The 21,873-nt window shown below is 29.8% G+C and overlaps 2 protein-coding genes and 1 long non-coding RNA gene across 10 annotated transcripts in view; 1 reads left to right on the forward strand and 2 right to left on the reverse strand.

The window, feature by feature from the left end:
* Positions 1–2,798: 2,798 nt before the first annotated feature.
* On the reverse strand, positions 2,799–3,095 carry LOC143206888 (uncharacterized). The gene is made up of 2 exons (XR_013008553.1): positions 2,965–3,095; positions 2,799–2,915 (listed from the first exon to the last, which is right to left on the reverse strand). It is a non-coding gene; the product is annotated as an uncharacterized LOC143206888 (long non-coding RNA).
* A 518-nt stretch (positions 3,096–3,613) lies between these two features.
* On the forward strand, positions 3,614–11,663 carry LOC143206886 (protein snakeskin). The gene is made up of 3 exons (XM_076419730.1): positions 3,614–3,773; positions 8,987–9,107; positions 10,978–11,663. Exons 1-3 carry the CDS (start codon positions 3,729–3,731, stop codon positions 11,196–11,198), a joined length of 387 nt encoding a protein of 128 aa, XP_076275845.1. The 5' UTR covers positions 3,614–3,728; the 3' UTR covers positions 11,199–11,663.
* A 5,882-nt stretch (positions 11,664–17,545) lies between these two features.
* The window catches only part of step (cytohesin steppke), a 60,196-nt gene continuing 55,868 nt past the window's right edge, over positions 17,546–21,873 (reverse strand). For all 8 annotated transcript variants that reach the window (XM_076419713.1, XM_076419712.1, XM_076419710.1 and 5 more), the window contains 3 exons: positions 20,344–20,611; positions 18,225–18,530; positions 17,546–17,862 (listed from right to left, as the gene is read on the reverse strand). In XM_076419713.1, coding sequence (XP_076275828.1) covers positions 17,677–17,862; positions 18,225–18,530; positions 20,344–20,611 — 760 coding nt within the window. In that variant the 3' untranslated portion in view covers positions 17,546–17,676. The remainder of the gene's footprint in view (positions 17,863–18,224; positions 18,531–20,343; positions 20,612–21,873) is intronic.

Raw genomic sequence — 21,873 nt, forward strand, 5'->3', positions numbered from 1 at the left:
TATTGTTGTTGTTTATTGAGTTTGCTGAAAAGATCAATTATGAAACTGAATATCACATATGAATGTAAACAAAAAAAGGCGCCAACCAGAATATATGAAACTACTCATATTTTACAAAATAGCCAAATTACATTTGGCTCTCTATAAAAGGTATACTTTATTACTGGTTAAAAAGTCAGTAATCCTATCTGCCTCTTTTATAATTTTAGATTAATGAGGTAAGTGATTAATCCAATTAATGCACCCGCAAAAGGATAAATGCGTTTTTAAAATTCAAAAGGACATTTTATTTAGGGTTATATGTTATATGTTTTATATTTTTGTTTCATGATAAAATAACGGATAATCAATTAATAACACCGAAATAGGGATTGGGGATTCTCACAAATAAATTCAAAATATGATTTAGTCCGCAATTATATAGTAATCAATTCTGAATCACTCATATTGAAATAAAAAAAATGTATTAAACAGTAGATGGAACAGTACAGAACGTAAAAGTTCGAAACGAAATTCCATAAAATTTTTATTTGCCTTTCAAACATTTTAAATAAGGTAAAATAATTTGATCCTGACATTGGAAATTAAATTAAGTTTAATTAACATATGTTACAGGGAGACTCGGATGCTCCTAAAGACCTAGGCCTCTTTATTATATATAGTCTATAGTCTCATGTAAATATACCATTTAATAATCCACCAGGGTCGAACAAAAATCACGACAAATAGTAAATTGAGCCCATCGGTGTTAATGGCTTTTCATTTTGACTAGATACATGAAAAAATGAAATTATAATTTTTTAAGTAATAAAATACTGGAGGGTAGGGATCACCAAAATATTATAATTTTTATATAAAGAAATGTAGAATATAATTCAATTCAATAATCCGAATTATCATTTGGATTGTCATGTACCTACTTAGGCATTCTTTGTTCGCCTGGGCTGATTTTTCTTTTGACCCCTTGCTCTTGCTGTATATCATTTATGTTTTCCGGTTTTGCTGCATCCCCGACTAGTTATTCACGGCATAAATACTTAGTATGTATTTTCTAAAGAAAGACTACTTAAACTAAATTTTAGAATAAAATTTATACACTATACATGTTGGTGTAGTTTTGATTCGCTTCAATCTTCTGTTTCCTGCTCGTTGTCCAGTAGCTATGACTCACTAAGATTCTTTTGTTTTATTGTGCAATCCTGTATTTTCCTAAAATCTTTTAACTTCGTAGACGCATTTGATATGGAAGTCATCATTTTTCATTGGATACGTAACAATATTCACTAGTAATTAATCGAAGAACTTTGATGTTTTAGTGCAACCCCATATTTGCGTTTCATCAATCCAAATTGGCTTTATTATTAACCCAAAAATGTAAAAGGTAGCCTTTTTTTAGGTATCTTTAGACGGAGAAAAGCTATTTTACCCTGGCTCTACTTATATAACAACGGCTTTTCTTACTTATCGAAATCGATATCCGGTGAAATCTTTATTCGATTTGAGAAAACATAGTAAGCTAAGCCCGCCAAATGCAGAGCAGAGCTGCATATCATGTATATTTGGCTTTGATAACGGCGTTGCCTCATACTAGGACCGTTAGAATTATATTATTGAGTAAAAGTATTTAAACTCCAGCTTTTACTCAGAAATAAAATGACCTTAAAATTTACAATAATAGGCGGTCTATCAGTTGTCAATTTTTTGCTTCTCCTTTTATTCTCAGGCCATATGGCTCTATAGAGCATAGCCATATAGCTCTATAGCATGGTATATTTTGTATTATAATACAAAATATACCATGCAGCCTAAACACCTCTAGTAACAAATATATCGTTATCAACAGAGAACATCATGGTCCTTGGAGCTCTTTGGCGAATACCGGGTTATTGTCTCCACAACTAAACTTTCTTAAAACCTAATTCCAGCCAGATCTAATTAAGCCGCTGGTCACTTGGTGTTTTGTTCTACGTTATGTGCAGCATGGTGTTCCATTCGCAGGTCCCAGAGCAATGCTTTTTCTTTAATAGGAATGTTTCCCAGTTCTGATTACTGTAGTAATGTGACCCTTTTGCAGACTCGTCGGACTTGGAGTCGTCCTGGGTAGAATTATTATACCTCGCTAATAGTTGCTGTCTTGTGACCATACAATTCAATAACGGTTAGTAAAAAATAAATGGCAACATTTGGTTTTCTACAATTAATTTTTTAATAAACGTTCGAAATATACTTGTAAATAAATAGTTGTGATTTCAGGTAGTTGTAAAGTTATAATATCAATTTCATAGAAGACAGTACCAGGGATGGTATGTTTTACTTTAACCACAGTTGATAAAAAACGTAATTTAAAATGTTATTTAAACATATTTGGGAGTGTTTTTTAATATTAGTTGTCTGTATTATCCATATTAGGATTGTGTACCTATTAGGTTAATTTTTGAGAACTTTTTTAGGTTAACCTTTTAACTGCAAAAGTATGATGTGATAATAGTAAGGCTTTTATGTCATAGTGTTGATTAAATGCTATGAGTCAATTTTATATTTGTCGCGTATTAGTTCGCAATTAGAACATATGATAGATAATAACTAAATAAAAACATGCGAAATCTAATGTTTTTATTAAATTGCAAATCTTAATAATGTTTGTTAAGTTTCATTTTGTTCCATTTTTTAAGATATTACCACGTAAGCCTATATATATTTTAATTGTATATATTGTACATTGGACTTTTCTTTGTGAATTAGTAAATATTGTTATAAATATCTAAAGGATATCTGAATGTTTAATAATAATTCATTAGTAACCAATTATTATCAAATTTAATAGAAATATGAAACAACAAGGTGATAATGTAATACATATAGAAAAGCTATTCAATTAAAATTAGTTCCCCCTTGAAATCCCAAACAAAAACGACCTAGAACGAAGTGTGGTTGTAATATTTTAAATTAAACGGATTATCTTACTCAAATTTCTGTTTCCTCTTATTAATATCAAGGTCGCCCTATAGTATTTATGAACGAAAAATAGCTTCTGATTTCATTATAAAACTATTCTTGGAATATCACTCTTTTAAGGCAGAAAATCTCTTCTGCACAACAATCACGTAGAGGTTTATATATAAAGATGACATCATATATATGTCATGACCAATGAGACAGAGACGCATTAAATTTATTTAATTTGCATTAATATATATTAATATTATTATACATCATTCATTATTTGATAATATAATTTTCTAATTTTTAAAAATCCTTTAGAAAAATATTAATGTAATGATTGGAATTCTTTATACGACGGTATGTTTGGGACTTAAGTATTGATTTTAGAATTCTTTTAAACATTTTCATATATATTAAGATCAAGGAATATGTAAGTAAGAGCTTATGTTCTATTACAAATAGGAATGTTGCTATTTTATTCCCATAAATTCTATTTAAACCTGTTAATTAATGTTTAAATTCGATATTTAATGACTCAGATCCTGTTTTTAGTTCCTCACTGGTAGCCATGTTGCCAAATGTTGCACAAGGCGCAAACTTTCTTCAATTATCAAAGATAAGCTGTTGTTGTCGCTTCCCATATTTTATGATATGTTTGGCAATGGCTTGTTTTTTGGAGCCTTCATTGCTGATTTAACATAATATTGATTCATTATTTTTATAGTAGTTGTTGCATCTGGTAGTGTTGAGTTCTTTTTTTACACAAGTGAAAACAGTGTTACAAAATGGCATCAATTAATCGTTTGTCATTGATAAAATTTTTTGAATTGGTACGTTATAATTTAAGTTATTGACAGTTATTCTACATCTACATTTTAATTCTATAAATTATATATGCTGATAAATTTAGTTTGGCTAATAACTCTTATTTAAATTTAAACTATTAATAATTAAATAACCCTGCATTATATCAAGCATTATGTTTTTTTTTAAAGATATATATTACTATGCGAATATTTCATTATGTTTTGTTTGCAGATGAAACTATTAATAACCGGTGAAGCAATAACATTACTTATTGATTATGTTACTCTATATGATAACATTGTTAAATGGAATATTATGCAGATATTAAGCAGTATTTTTTAGTTCAATTGTTTTGATTGGCGCATTGTCATAACTATTTTTAGCAAAATTGTTAAGTGGTTATCTAGTTTACACTTCACAATAATTTATTCTTTTAAGTACAAATGTTTATGTTGCTTTTTTGATTGAATCGCATAGCACTGAAATTTATTTTTTAGGTGAGCAATCTATATACTATTCAAGTATGTTACCTCACAATAAATAATTTTTTTAATATTATATATTATATAGACTATATATTAAAAATATATCTTTGAGTCATAAATTGAACATATTTTCTATAACTTCGATATCTCTTATCTTTTTAATAAAATGTAAGTATAATCTCATTTTTGATAAAGTCCCTTAAAACTTTTGTTACTTGATATAACTACATAGGTTTAAAAATCCATTTTAGGGTTCATCTATAAAGTAAAATCTTGAACCAATTGTTAAGATAAGGTTGGAGAGATAATAATTTCATTTTTTTCTAATAGATGGAAAGTCGTACGTCGATAATAATACATATTCAACGAAATTGATTTCAAAGCCTTTGAAGGGTAATATTCTAAATAGGGATGTCGAAAAACATAGAATATTTCGATGATTTTTCGATATTTTTTTAAAAGAAGTATCGATAGTTGTACATTAGAGTATTGAACTTCATGTCAAGTAAAATATCGATATTAAAAACCTAGGGGTTTGGAAGGAGAGTTTCGAACTTTCGTTTTAAGAATTTTCCTTCCCGGAGCTTTGTGTGGTTTGGTATCGCCATTTTGTTCGAAATCGTTTTACCGATTTTTTTTTCGCGGCTGACATCACTAATTCTATACATAAAAGTAGCGTTTACTTATTCAAAAATTATTGCGCTTTTAGAATTGAGATTTGAAAATGTGAGAGGTTGTGTGTCGTTTATGGCGAAAAGTGAACGTCAGCGTCAGAGTCATGTTTGTTCCGGAAATTTTGATAATAAAAATGAACCATGCCCCGGTGGTTAATCATTGAAGAAACCGTGAAATTCTTAAACATATCGAGAATCTCCAAATATTGCTACGGAACTAAAGGTCAACCATAAACAGCTTTGAGCCATTTACATAGGGCTGGATAACAAAAAAAGCCCGATACTTGGGGTACACATAAAGAAAACACAAATATAAGGAACTGAGATTCCATTTGTGAATCGTTGCTAGAACGATACGAAATTGAGCCATTTTTTAAATAATTTTTTAGGGAAATAGAAGATGATGGAAGTATTTGGTGGAAAGAGAAAGGAATTGTGCATCAATACTTGTCTTTTATAATGGCAACACTAGACCACACTTATATTTAATTGCACTAGATTTTGGAATCGGCTGGTATGTTTTGATGTAATAGGTCAATTGAAAAGTCCCCAGCCTACAATAGTAAAACACATTTTTTTACAAAATTAGTTTTTTTTATTCAACATAGTTCCCTTCAATAGTGATACACTAATTATAGCGACCCTCCAACTTTTCGATGCCATATTTATAGTACGATTTGTCTTTTGCTTCAAAATAGGCCTCAGTTTCGGCGATCACCTCTTCATTCGACGAAAATTTCTTCCCAGCGAGCATTCTTTTGAGATCTGAGAACAGGAAATAGTCGCTGGGGGTCAGATCCGAAGAATACGGTGGATGAGGAAGAAATTCGAAGCCCAATTCATGGATTTTTGACACGATGTATTATCTTGGAGAGGCAGCACTTTCTTTTTCAAATGCGGCCGTTTTTCGGCGATTTCATCCCACAAACGGTCCAATAACACTATGTAATAGTTGGCTGTTGATGGTGCTTCCTTTTTCAAGCTGGTTAATGAAAATTATTCCATGCGCATCCCAAAATACAGACGCCATAACCTTGCCAGCCGACTGTTGCGTTTTCCCACGCTTTGGAGCGGGTTAATCGTGTGCAGTCCACTCGGATGACTGTCGATTGGACTTCGGAGTGAAATGATGGAGCCATGTTTCATCCATTGTCACATATGGATATTTTGGTCAAAAGTGAGCTCGCGCGACACCCACTTTGCACAAAGCTTTCTCATACTCAAATATTCGTGAATGATATGATGTGCACGTTCAGTTCATATCTCTAGAATGTCTGCTATTTCATTCAATTTCAATTTACGGTTATTCAAAATCATTTTGTGGATTTTTTAAATGTTTTCGTCGGTAACAATCACTTTTGGGCGTCCACTGCGTTCACCATCTTCGGTGTTCATTTCACCACGTCTAAACTTAGCATACCAATACTTGATGGTTGATTTTCCTGGGGCAGTGTCCGGAAACTCGACATCAAGTCAGTTTTTTTGCTTCAACTGTATTTTTTCTCTTCAAAAAGCAATATTTTATCAACACGCGAAATTCCTTTTTATTCTTTTATTTCACAATAACAAAAGTTACATTACTCAAAATGCTATAATTCACAAACTACTGATACGAGAGCTGTCAAATTTATACACCATCATATTTATACCCATATCTTTTGAGGGTTGGGGCTATCTAAAACACATATGGATTTAATTCCAGTATCGCCATCTATGTGTCAGGCCGGGGACTTTTTCAATTGATCTGTTATCTATAGTACAGATTGGATTTTATCCCGTTCGAATTTGTTTCGTTCTTTCAAGAATTCTCTTAACGATGGGTAGCTACAAAAATATTTTTTGTCCAAAAATCTCAAAGTTCAACAGTGGCGGACCTACAATTTGCCCAGAAATGACAATGAAATGAAATGAGAAATATCAAAGGTTCATCTATTAAGGGTTTGCATATGTAGGAATGTAAATTATGTTGATTTTGTTTAACATTCCCTAATATTTGTTTAATAATCTATTTGTCTAATATAATTTTATACTTATTTTATTTGCTATTACGGTTACACGCCGATGGGAAAATGGACGGGATAATTAGATTAAGGTCAAAATAATTCTACAAATACCACTCTTCTCGCATTTCCAACCGTTGCCTTCTTTGTGTATTTAGTGTGGTAGCTTCTGTAGTCCAGACCATCGAGCGCTAATCATATATTTTTATCAGAGATATTTATAGGTTAAAATACGAAATATCAATATAAATAATTGCTAGAGCTTAACCTAACTATTAAATCCGAAGGTTTTGGTATTCATCCAGATAAAGTAACAGTTATGATACATAAAAAATACATTGCAAAACGTATTGGTGGAAAACACAGCACAAATTCTGAAAACAGCTTAGCAACTAGCTATCAGCTGTTTTCATTCAGCAGTTTACTTGTCGTGGGATTGATCCAAAAGAAGGGAAAATGGAAACTATACGAATTGACTAGTAATGCTATTTTAATCGATTTAAAGATCGCGGTTTCGTTGCAACCCAGGGCATAAAAAGAGATTTCTGTAATATGTTGAGATTGGAGATGAAAAATGGATCTACTTCTAACACTCAACCTTACGTTGCAAATGTAAACGGTAAACTGTTGCACCCAGCGTACTCACCAGATGATTGCAGTTACTACTTATTCAGATCAATGCCGCACGGCTTGGCTGGTACATGGGTTTGAAATGCTGAATAAGTGCTACAATGGATTGTTGATTCGATCACAACCAAACCAACATCATTCTTGCCACAAAAATAAGTTAGCGAAATATTTTGATATATTATACCAATTTTCTTTTCTTTTTCAATTTTGCAGAATACACAAAACGGCACACGGTATTATTGATTAGTGTTAAAAAATTATGGTAATAAATTATCTTTCACCACAAGTAATTATATTTTCCTATATATTTCCGGGATTATTTAATTTCATGTTCATGAATGTAAGCTATTTTATCCTGGCTCAACTTACATAACAATTGTTTTTATTCCTTATAGATATCGGTCACCGGTGATGTTTTTATTGGATTTGCGCAGCTCTCCAAATACAGAGCGGAACTGCATGGCTTAGCTTAAGATTTTTACCATTTACTTACTTGAAAGTTCACACTCTAATGAGCCAAATATAGATATGATATTTTAATAACCTATTTAACCTAATGATAACCTATTTTTACTTTTTAATTTTTATTCAAAATTATCATAAAGTCCACTTTTTACAATGTCTGTTTCAATAGGAAAAAAGCATTTCCTTTCACCAATAAATACATATCAGAATAGGTTCTTGTTCAACCTGTTCATATCTGGCCGATGCCCTTCAATTGAAGAAGGTTGCAACATTTTCAACTATTATAATTTTTACCAGCAATTTGAGTCCGAGAAACTAATGTCTAGGACAGTCAATTCCATCCATATTCATTTTTATTATTTTCTATTATGACACATTTTTGATGGTCAAATTTAGTCATCATTTAGCTACCTAAGTATCATTTATTACATGTATCACTCGTATACTTTACTAGGGATTAAATGATGTATATATAATAATATTTGTGATATCATCAGACTCCAAAGTATTATCTTTTTAAGTTGTATTTTTAAGCAATGTCATCTCTTCGCGGTTGGATCTAGGCTTTACCGTTAATTCTAAATCATGGTCCTCAGCTACTATTACATTAGATCTCCATACAAATAGATTAAATACCGCGAGATACTTGAAATCATTATTACTTGTCAGAATTTTGCACCATTACCTCTAAATAACCCCAAATATATACATAAAAAGTCGTGTGCAAAGCCCATTAAATTATAAAACTTTCGTCAATTGTGATGACCTAAATTTCTTTAATTATTTTTAATGTAGATAAGGATGTCATGAACGTGTAATTATCAGTTGTGCGAAAATAACTATATCAAAGTTTATTCTTTGTACCTAAAAATATGTTTTGTTTTACACTATTAACTAAAAGTGACTTCCATCTGAAAATATGTTTGAACCATTATATGATTGAAACTTAATAGTTATATTAATATATTTATTCTTCTTTTAGGCTCTTGCTGTGGCATGTCTTGGACTGCACCATAAAGTAGTGTCTGGTGACTGGAACGTGGATACTCTGTCTGCCGCCACTTTCGGTGGATACATCATAATATTACTAGGAGGTGCTGCAGGTAAATGAATTTTTTAGATATTATATTTGAATAAAAAGGTTATAGAAAAACATACATGCATTCCTTCATGATCGAACAATAAGAAATGAAAATTAATTTTACTAGAGTTGGCCATCTGTTGGTTTATTTTCGAAGTGCCTGCTATTTTAATGTTAGTTATTCAAAAAGCATCGTTTTTAACATTGACAGATATGTTAATTTCGAATCAGACTACAGTAAATCAAACGATATGTAGTATATGTTTGGTTCGTTATGCAACGAACAATTATCTGCGCCTTTCGATTAGAATTTGCTATTTACTAGCTTTTACTTATTATTTAATTTATCATATGTGGCTGTGCAAATTTTAGTTTCAAAATAACAAAACACTAGTTTTTTATTGGTACTAGAGTAAATAAAAATAAAATATAGCGAAGCTGAAACGGCAAATTGAAGTTTATGAGTACATATTAACCTCAGTGAATATGTCAGTATACTATATATTATAAGTACAAAATTCATTCAAAATCGTAACTAAAATTAGTATATAAATAAAAAATTTAATATAATTTAGATAAAACAATATCAACAAAGTTATCACGATAAGGTTTTCAAAGTTGCAAAGTGCATACATACAAAACAAAGTATATGTGAAGAGTTCAGTTGTATCTTTGCACATTTAGCAACAAATGCAAAGAAAATAAGTGAATGTACACTATTATGCACCAATGTAGATATCGATGTTAGTTCGTATCATATTTGATATCAGTTTTGTTTTATTTCTTTTATTTTTCAATACTTTCTACTATTTTCAATACTTTAGATAAAAACTTTTATTTATATTAGTTTTTTGGTGAAGAAAAATATTATTATTACTATATTATATTATTAATTTTAGCAACATAATATAATAACATATATTAAGTTTTTTCACCTTTCGATTAACGATAATAATAATAATAATAATAATAACAATATCATTAACTAAATTTACTCCTCAACAAAATATGCATAACACAGAGAAATGTGTCTTTATTTTATAGAAATATAGGCTTTATACAATAAAAAAGGCATATATAAGCAAAAGAAATTATGTTATTTTCCTGCTAGCCAACCTTATACTATTTTATTTGTTTCTTTTTAGCCAGTGTACTGAAAAATTGCTTCTAAAATGAGAACATCAATTTTAGTAAACCAAATTATCTTTTTGGACAAGCTTATATTCATATTGAAGATAAACAACCGTAACTGCCGAAAAAGTAATTGTTTGATGTGGCTTTTGGAATAGTGATATAATTATAGAATATAAAATAGTAATAGTGTCACGGCAAAGAGCGCTATGGAGAAATACTAGCTGTTTTTTGTAATCATTATTAGTTAATTTAGATTTACACCGATTTAGTTACTTACATAGACTTCAACAGATGAGTCAACAAGATAACGCAAGACTTTATATTATCCACAAAATATATTTTACTTAAACCGTTTTTAGAATGTGTTAAAACTACTCTTTTTCCAAATTATTTTTGAATGATTATGTTTAAAGAAAATATTCATGTAACCATCCACGAAACAGGGCCGCAAATAATCGACGTCAGCAGAATGCTCTAAGTGTCATATGATCATTATAGTCAGTTATGAAATTACACACAAAGCTTAATTACCACAAATTAGGTCTATATTTATTTTTAACCGTTTCTCTTCGAATCAGTCGTGGTGTTTGAATGTCGATACAAATGTGTCATTTCCGGTAGTATCCATTAGATGTAGACATAAGATGTAACCAATTTAATGTACTATGTATTTCTATGTTATTATCTAAGGAAGCATTATATATTATTCAAGATGTTTTGATTAAAAATATGTTAAAACTAAATTTGTCGTTTTTCAGGGTCTCTAATGAGTGCATCAGGTAACAAAAAAGTCGACTTATATTATTCCCTAGTGGGATGTGCAACTTTTGTAGCCGCTGGTGCACTCAATATCAAACATTTTGAAAACCAGTGGAAGTCAGAAGCCAGAGACTACGGTCTCGCTAAAGGTTCCTTGGCGGTTATAAACGGGGTGTTCTTTTTGTTGGACACTTTGGTTACCTGGAGAGGAGATTTTTAAAGTTTTTATGACATGAAATTTTTTTGTTTAATTTTAAAGAATTAATTAAAGAGCCTCACTATATTATTGTACCGCCAGTGTAACTATGTCAATAATATTTATTTCAGTCAAAGTGTGTATTTTTATATAAAACTTTTTTTATATTTTTATAATACAAAATATAATGAATAACAAATAGCCATAAACTATATACCTCATTGTTTTGGATTTGTTACTGTTTTAAAATCTAGTATATGTTTGTTACAAGATATGTATTTATTTTTGCTTAAATTTGTTCTAAAATCTGTATAGGTAGTTTAAGTATCAAAATAAATGGTTGTATTGTTTAGATTCTATATTTAAAGTATACTTATTAATTTATCACTGTCATTTACAATTATAATAAATTGCATTTGTGCTATTTTTGTAACAATTTTTTGTAATATGTACCTGTAGTTTTTGTTAAAAATATAAGCTTACATATTTTATGGTATTTTATTGTCATTTTCCCACTGAACAATTCAATAATATCGGGGTTCCCTTTTTCTTTTTTATTTCGATGCTTCTTTCTGTTTAATAATCTGACCATCTCTAAAACGAGAGACAATGTTTATTGCCACTATATTAGCTTATTTCCTATACCTGTCCAAATTCTATAATAAAGTTCTTTCAGCAAAAAAGTCCAAATCGTTCAAAAATAATCCTCGGAATATGTTTCTATAACATGAGATTTGTTCCGTTGGATTGGATGCATCATTTCGTTTAAAAACTCGTTAATTAACTTATTGAAATCATTTTGACACAAATTAATTCATAAAAGATGATTAGTTCTTTAATACATTTCATCAGACTCAATTGAACCGACATTTTTTTATGCTTTTGGATAGTAAATACATCAAACCAGCCCAGAATTTTCAGTTGCTCTAAGATCAGTAGAAAGCCATAAAACCTAGATCTTGCAAAAACCAAAAAAATGTTAACAATAATGCAATATTTTAAAATAATGTAATTTTAAACTTGGCCAAGAAGGGTATGGATAGACGTTTCTAGGTCATATCTATAAAGTACTATTGTATTACTCTATGGTCATATCTGTAGACTGGTAATGCCGATGCTGGCTTATACATCGGTATAATTAATTTTTTTCCCCATAAAAAAGTATAATTTTCGGAATAATTGTATATTACATTGATTTGGCATCTTATTGATGATGTTTAGTGACGGACCTGGCATTTTCATTTGAGAGAAGAGGTCTAAGGGCAGGTTTTATCAAAGTAAATGCTAAAAAGGCATATAAATGGTTATTTTGTTACTCCCCTACTGATGATGTGCCTAAAATGTTGGATTCTGTAAAATCTTTGATAATCAGCTAATTTCTGCGCAAAGATCTTAATAGCAATAGTATTTTCCCTGGCTCAATATTAGTTGATTTGAGCCGAAAAGTGACTGACTTATATGTAATAAATGTCATATTAATTTTAATAAAAATTGTGACTTTTATTACTTGTGAATTTTTAGAGACTACCATATAAGTCATTATTTAGATTTTCATGGCGTTTAAATATGTTGGCTCTTTAATATTTACTTTTGTATAGCAGTGACGGCTTTAGGACACCGGATCTTAAAATTAGTTGAAATTAATACTAAGGTTTTTATATTTAGCATGGGGATGCATTAAAAAAAAGTAGCTGTTTTAAGAACAATATGTTTGCAAGGTATTTTGTACTAATACAGCATTTTATATAATTAGTGAAAAAGTCTAGATACAGTTGTAGAAGAAATGCATTTGAATGCAAGTTACAATAGAAATACTGTTAGAACCGATTTTGTAGAATCGATTTGGTGAAAGTGTTTGGGTAATTAAAACACTGGATTCAACTGAATCGCTCTCTATTTATATTTTACAAACAACTCGGTTAAAGCCACCACACAGATTGAATCAAGATGGCGGGATCTTTCTCTTGTCCGGGTGGCTTTAAAACGATAATGCGCCGTAACGTTCATACAATTTTATATTGTAAGGCGGCTACTCTAACATTTATTTATGCAACCATATATACAGTATATTCACCATATAGGCGCATCCACCCAATTATTTCCATTTCAATAGTCCAACAACTATTTAAAATGCATCTTAAGAATGATTTGCACTTGACTTAGTAAAATATTATTACCTTTTCATGATCCAACAATCCGCCCAATGAGCCCCATTGAGGTGTACTGATACTAATAACTCTTTAAATTATACTTGTTTTGGTTTATAGAGGGATATCACGCTTTATTACTTCATTAAAAAAACGTAGTACGGCATAGTACGTAGCAAAACTTTGTTTTTGAACCGCTGAATAATGGCTATATTAAATTTGTTAGACTTTTTTAACTTGGACAGCTTGATTCCGTAGGTCTAAATGACTGAGTATTGATTTGTGCAGCAATATGTTGTTATTTGAAGATAATTTGAATTTACATCCGACAAGCTAATATATTTGAATTAATTTAACTTCAAGTTGTTTTCGTTTAGCAAGATATTTAGGATTATTCATCTGAGGGAGTTTTAGAGGCAATTAGTCGTCTACAACTATTTATCTCTGTTTATGTTTCGATATGAAACGGATATAAAGGCAATAGCATGGAACTATAATGAATTTTAGGAGTCCAAGTGAAAATTGAACAACTTAAAAAGGCGAATATTGCAATGCAAGCAATGTTAACTACACTGTCACACACAGACATTTTGGATCCTAGAACGGAGATGTGTAAAATGCTTATGTAAATACCTAACTAAAGATTGCAGAAAACCACAAGGAACACAACCCAAATGCGCAAACTGCAGCGAACAACAAGAGAATATGTAGTAGCAAAAATGTGACAAGAAAGAAAAAACAAAGTTATTTAAGCTAAGCCGTAAGAAAAATTTATTGAAAATAAGCAGGCAAAGCTATTTAGCTAAGTCAATAAAAAATGACCTATGCCCAAAGTATGAACAAGACTGAGCATATGGAGAGAAAAAAAGGAAAAGTTTCAAACAACGAATTGTTATTAACATTATTAGCTAACACTATGACTATTACTTATAACTAAAGTTATAACTAAAACAACAATAGGGCAGTGGTTTCAACTAGCATAAACTGCAAATAAAGATATTAGAATTTCAAATTGGAATGCTAATAAGGTTCAACAGCAGCACATTATAGGCATTCTTCAAATTACAAAAAATAGATCTTTGTCTAATATCTGAAACCCATCGGACAAAAGATTATTTCATTAATTTTATAGTATACATATTTTATCAAACGATACATTCAGCTAATACGGCAAGAGGGGGAAGTGCAATAATAATTAAAAACAAGAGCGGTAGCAATTAATTCAGGTAGGTATAGGCTTATACTAGCTGTAATTTGCTGCCCTCCAATATGAAAATAACCTGAATGTACTAAGTAAATTTAACTTTTCCTTTTTTTACTACTGATTATGACTTTAGGTGAAATCATCAAAACAACAAAATTACACTATCAATTAAGCGTAGAGATTGGGAAGGACTTGTAAAAGAACTCGGTAACTGTATTCAGCTGAATATACCACATAAAAGAACTGAAGAATTAAACGCAGAAGCAGAAAAAATTTGTTGTAGATAGCCAAAAAGTTGCTTGGAATAATACCTCTGAAATTAAGAGGAAAATGAATGTATGGAAAACTATGAAAAAATGCCAACAAAATAGAACACTTGAACCTAAAGATAGGTTAAACCAAACATAGATTAAAATATAGATTATATATATATGTATATATATATATATATATATATATATATATATATATATATATATATATATATATATATATATATATATATATATATATATATATATATATATATATAGAATATAACATTAAATTAAAAAGAAAATTAAAAATGGTTATATAATCTATGGTACTATCTGTAAGATCTAACAGATAACACGGAAATAGACTATTCAGTCAGAGACTTAAGTACTTAAGGATATTGGGCACGCACTAATTAACAAAAAGCTGAAGCATTCGTCGATGATTTAGAACAAACCTTTAAACCAAATAAAACTGAAGTTTTGATAAAATCTATGGACCAGCGAGTGCAAAAAACTTCTGTCTTCGAAGTCTTGAAAGTTATAAAAAGTGACATCAATTCAAAGAAAGCACCAGGTTATGACTTAACAACCGAACAAGTGCTGAAAAATCCACCAAGAAAGTCAATTATAAAACTCACCAACTTGATTAATATAGTAGGTTTGATTAAAATATTTATATTAAAACAAACAAATTATTATGATTCCGAAACTATTATTTCACTGCTAGTAGTAATATCCAAAGTATCTGAAAAATTTCTGTTGAAAAGTTTGAAAAAATAAATAAATAATGTAATTTGAAATACTTACACATCAGTTTAGTTTTATGAGCAAACTTTCAACAGTTGATTAGGTACATAGGATCACAGACATGAAAAAGCCTACGAAGAGAAAAAAAATTCGCTCATCTACATTTTGTATAGGTATCATATCTATATATTAAGTATCATGTATAAACTCCATAAGTAAATGGAAATAGATATGAGAATAAAAGTCAACGAGTGTTATCAGTGCATATTAAAAATAGAACTCTAAAATATAAAAAAAGTATTTCCTATTTGGAGGAAAATCAAAATTATTCGTACGTAATAAGTTACGGCTATACAAGAAGATTCTAAAACCTATATCGACCTATGGAATTCGATTATGGGAAAGTTCTACGAGAAGTAATATCAATATAACACACGTATTTCATAATAAAGTCTTGAGAAGTATCGTGGATGCACTAGATACTATAGGAACAATTACTTACACCGGGAATTCCAGCTGTTATAGAGGAACCGCAACTCCTAGACACCACTGTATTATGAGAACCAAACTATGAGTTCTTGTGTTGTGAAGTGTACTAAATGGTAAAAAGACTTAAAAATGCTACTAACTTCTAAGTACTGGGCCCAGCACAACCCCTTGTAGCGCACTCCTGAATATATTGGATATAGATCAATGTGTTTATCATCTTGTTTTATAGGAAAATGTCTATCTATAAGGTAAGGTATCAATAGCACAAAGTGTGGATGAGAGAGCAGCTTTTTTAGTTTAACCTTCCATAAAGCTTGAGAAATATACTATATCCAGAGCTATATCATTTAGCCTTTATATTTGCATTTATTTGATGTCCAGTCTGCTGTCTCTAGTATGTTCTATAGTGCCATAAAAATTTCAAAACCCAAATTGATGTTTAGAAATGTTTCTGTTTTTCAATTATTGTACAGTTTCTAAAACATTTTCAAATTATTAGTAATAAACTTATAGACTGGTGTGAGCTGTCCTTTTTTGTTTTTTTGCCGGGTTAAAGAAACATAATGCTGTTAGCCATTTTTTAAACGCTAAGGAAATTATTTTTATGTACTTTTCTGGTAGTTCTACAATGTTTCGAGTTATTATATCATATTCAAGAGCTTTTTACGCTTTATTCGGCAATTTTATTTTTTTCTTTTATTTGATATCTCCTAGCCTAATTATTGTCATTATTTTTAACAGATGGTGTAATGCTGTTGGCCCTTTTTGAGCTTTCTATAGTTTGTATTGAATTGTGGCTTTCTCTTTGAGGTATTAGACTGTTAGGAAACGCAATGAAACGTCATGTTGCCTCTTGTATATTTTTTATATTTATTTCTGTTTATTCTATGAGTTTTAGTCTTTAAAGGCAAATTTAGAGAAGTTTTATCTAGAAATTTAGTTTTTATCATAGTTGTGGCAAGTTAGTTTTATTATTACACATAGAAGGAGGCTTATCCTTGATGGCAATTTTTGAAAAGACTGTTACTATTGCTAGTAAATGATCAGACAATACATCAAAACATGAATCTGACCTGCAATTTTTTGTATTGATAACTTTTGTAACACAAAAGCTTGTAGTGTTGGGATATTTATATCTATCTGATGTTACTTCATCAGTAGAGATAAGTTTTCTATCTTCATTTTTTATTTTTCACAAATGTCATATGAAATGATTAAGACTTAAAAATTGTTTTAACAGCATTCTCCCACCAATTCTAAAAATCAATATATTGTTATTCTCTTACCAAACCAAACATTAGCTATTTTCTGGTCTATTGTTAGGGTTTTTCTCTGAATTTTTTATTAAAACGAAATGGTGTAAATCAATTTATATGCCATTAAACATTAAATAAATATCACATTAAAAACAGTTTGACAATACAAATAAGTTACCTTCACTTATACACACCATAGTTCTATAATTATACATTTTTAATTCTCAATATTTCATTTAGAATATTAAAATTAAGAAAAAATCTATACAAACAAATTTAATTTTTTATTCGTTGTATTATTTACACCTTAAATAAACTAATGGACAATATATGTACACTGTGTTTACATCACCTGTGTAATTTCTTACATAAGTTAGATAATTTAGATACAATTAATTATAACTAATTTTTCGCGTACAACTGAGCTTTTCTCTTCCGACTAGCCAACATGTCATAGAATGGATTGTGACTTATGCTTTGTGTTAGTCTCTGTATCCATTCTTTTCTTTCTTCATCACTGCTGGCGGACATTCGGTAAACTGTATGTTTACCCTCCACTACTTTTCCCTCAGAGTCAGTCTTACACGCCTGTAATTAGAAAAATATTGTGGTAAAAATGATAAAACTGTATTCGCTATTAACGAACTATAAGCATTATTAATTAAATGTATTAAATTATAATTTAAAATTAACAAAACTAAGTGTAAAATTGCTTGGTAATTATCGAGAGTAACACTGGTCACCTATGTGCTGGCAAATGAGAGTAGCCTGAATGATTGATAACATAATTACAGATATTCTATATATACTCCACTTTTAGTTGTAGGTTTGACACTAACACATTTCAAAAATAAATCAACAAATCAGCCACCATACATGAATAGTTGAAAAAAATATATTCATATAATATTATTATATTTAATTAAGAAAGAGCAGATATAATATATTACCTTTATAAAATCAGCCCCACCACTTGCATACAGTTCAAAACAAAACTGCTTTTGTCTATCTTGGCACTCCCTTATTGATATATTTTCCAGGGGGATGATGCCCCTTGGTTCCTTATCAGTTGTGTATTCAAAGTAGTATAAACAGTTGTCGTTAAGAATGAACCATCGCCGTTTCCAACTCTTATACCTTCCACCCTGTTTCCACAGCCAGCCCTCTTTGTCTGGGTTGAAGAAGGTATGCATCAAATCGTTACCGTCGTCTTCTGGTATCTTGAACGGTTCTGCTTTAATACTGTCGTATAAACTCTGGAAAAATATATTTTATGATATTGAATTTATATTTTTACTATTTTATGATTAAAATTTATTATTCATCAATAACTCTACTAAATCTAAATAAAAAAGGGTTTGTATGTATAATTTGATTATTGAAACATTTTTGTATACCCAATTTTTCGATATGGGATCAAGTCACAATTGTCCATTTGAGGAGCATGGGGTTTCCAAATTTTTTTTTTTTTGATGATCATTGGAAATGCACGTCGGACTGTAAGCTATTGAATTCAAATGGCAAATGGCACATTCCAATATTTGGAATGTGTGGTAACAATTGACCTAACATTGTCCATGTGTAGCTTTTTGGTGGCGTTTCCAAATTGTTTTTTTATTTTTGATGATCATTGCAAGCAAATGCGTGTCGTACTGTAAGCTATTGAACTGTACCTCTTCTACTTTAATTTTCCTTTAAAAACTGATGTTGAAAAAATGATGCTTTGAAAAGTGTAATTAAAGTTTTGATGTTAACGTTATTGTTCATAATCTTTTTCACTGAAAGTCTAGTATTGCAGCAAAGTCGTGATGTATTGATGTTACGTCGTGCGACTTGATAGACTGCTTGTAATGGGTGCTGGTAGGGCAAATTGTAGTAGGCCTTTTTAAATGTATGTCTTTAATGGTGGTAATAATACCATATAATATTAGTTAATATATAGTATAATAAGTATTCATGTGGTAAACATTCATTTAGTTTAGAAAACAAATAGACAGTGTAGTATCTTTAGAGATCTAGTAGAATCAACATGTCACCACTTCTTACTCAATGCATTTATAAGTTGTAGTATGGCCTGGAGTTATATTTTAAAAGTCAGTAATTAATACCGTAGATATCCCCGTTGATTTTATAAAAGTTTGTTGGCAATATGATATATTGGTGTTGATTCCACATATTGGTTTTCAAAGGCAATTTATGTACGTCTAGGCATAAGGCCTAGAATTACAATTTCTTTACATAGAATCAGAACTCCTAGACACCAAAAATGTTTGCCTATTAATACTTAAGTTTATATAATATAATTACCAATTTGTAAAACATAATGTTCTATAAACAGATGGTCCAACTAAATACTTAGTTATTGTGCGTTGTTTTGCTACCCATATCGGGGTCAGATTAGATATTTAATTTAATTTTATGGAGGTACATCAAATGTCAAATTACCTTATTATTGTTTCTATTTTCGTAGTGCAGAATATAAAATTATTTAGATATATTTTATGGGCTAGAAACCTTTGCAGGCATACAACAACAGTACATACAACAGTACAACTAATCAAAGTTATATATTAGATGTGGCGATATAAGTTTCTCATTAATACAATTTGCTCCATTATAAACCATCATTTTTTAAAATCAATTCATAGCCATATTTTTAAAATCAAAAAGAGAAAAAAAACTATTATAAAAAGAGAATAAATATATAAAAAATGCTAATACGATTCAATAGAATGGGTGATATAGGTTAAGAACTAGTCCAATAAACTGAAGTATAATACTGTGACAACACATAAAAATATGAGGGTCGTTCACGTAGCTCTTATAAATAGGCATGTCAATACCTATACTGTCTATGATTTGACGTCAAGCAAACATATGACGCCATAGCTATGGGGTAAATTCAAATATCACAAATAGCCATTTATAACAAGCACTTAGGATATATGATACATGATGGAACAACAATTTAATAATAATTGTGTTTGACTTTAATTTATTAAAGGTATATATTATAGTATACATTATTATTTTATTTTTCTATTATTAATAATATATATATATACTTACAACAAGGAGCTCACGGGGCAGATCTTGTCCCTGGTTAATACCTCTATTCATGTTAATGAATTGATCAATAGTGGGCTTCTCTTTCACACTGGGATTGTGCAAACTGGTGTTCAGCATAATGATGGCGAACGAAAGCACATAACAGGTATCAGAATTTTCGAAAATATTGTTCTCCCCTTGACAATCACAATATCGCTTGGCAAAACATTCCATCATCCTATCTATCTTTTGGGCCTCGCCAGGCAGACGAAAGCTCCATAGAAATTGCCTACAAATTAAAAACAAATAAATTAAATTATTTTAAAAATTAAATTCTATTTAATTCTTGAAAGTTATTATTATATAAAAAGTCGTGAATTAATACCAGTGTACAGGCAAATGTGATGTCAAGTGTTTGCATTATACAAAATAATAACCCTAAGGGGTCACAACCTTAACGAAACGGTTATTGAATTTCATCGAAGGTTAACAGGTAACGGGTCGAACTTGTTTTGGGTAAATGAGAGCATCAGTCTGTTTAAAAATGGCAACTAAAAAACACCATTCAATATCTTCGAGATGTTATGAAATGCATCGATTAAATGAGAACAATAATATGGTGGTATTTCTCGTCACGTCCAATGAGTCATCCATAAACATAAATTAGTACCGATGAACTCCAAGGTCGACCAAATTGAAATCATCAATGAACGAGAAAGTACTGAAAGTACTACTGCTTTGATCAAAATTCATTTGACATTGACTGTGGAATGTATGAAATTGAAATTTTTTGTACAATAAATATTGTATAAAATAGTAAATCATTGTCAATAAATGTTATAATGAAGTGAATAGTTAAGTTTTTTTAATATACAAGTCTATTTTAACATACTTAATTTCATAATTGCAATCTTAGATGTTCCTCTATAATAGTTATTGACAAGTCTTAAAATGGCGACAACACATACGATAGTACGGCATAAATACCGCAAATAACAAACTGTTTATGTAAAATTCAATAAACTAGAACAGCATAAAATAAACAATACATATAGCCCAAGAAAAATGTCTATTTACATAATTAAATAAACACCATTTGGAGTCAAGTCGTGAATACATGCATGAAACCATTAAAAGTTATTGTTAGCTAGTTTCAATATTATGCATTATGTATTACATTATGTATATTATATTATGGTTACATAGTTTAATGCATTTATTGTATGTTAGTTAGATAATATTTACAATGAAATACATACTTAATATTAAGAGTTGCCTGTATTTTGAACTATAATAATGTTAATTAATTTGCAAAAAACATAATTTATAAAATAAATGTTTACAATATCAATATTTTAGTTATAGATAGAATATTTTTAAAACCCTCAACTACGTATATATAGTAAGAATTTCTATCTAACATTAAATTTTATCATAATTTAACTGTACACCTGAAACATTTCAGTAATTAGTTTTTCATTGCCAAGAACTCCCTTGTTACTTTATCTTTTTTTTTATTTATAACTTTATCAAGTTACCTTGAAGATAATC

Source organism: Rhynchophorus ferrugineus, unplaced genomic scaffold, assembly GCF_030347505.1.
Source record: "Rhynchophorus ferrugineus isolate W39M unplaced genomic scaffold, kcgeb_rfMv2 rfM1, whole genome shotgun sequence".
Classification (NCBI taxonomy): domain Eukaryota; kingdom Metazoa; phylum Arthropoda; class Insecta; order Coleoptera; family Curculionidae; genus Rhynchophorus; species Rhynchophorus ferrugineus.

What these genes read in the sequence shown, in the direction of transcription:
- LOC143206886 (XM_076419730.1), top strand. Translation starts at nt 3,729, where the DNA reads ATGGCATCAATTAATCGTTTGTCATTGATAAAATTTTTTGAATTG. An exon ending in TGATAAAATTTTTTGAATTG is followed by an intron (nt 3,774 to 8,986) that starts GTACGTTATAAT and finishes TTCTTCTTTTAG; the next exon opens with GCTCTTGCTGTGGCATGTCT. An exon ending in ATTACTAGGAGGTGCTGCAG is followed by an intron (nt 9,108 to 10,977) that starts GTAAATGAATTT and finishes GTCGTTTTTCAG; the next exon opens with GGTCTCTAATGAGTGCATCA.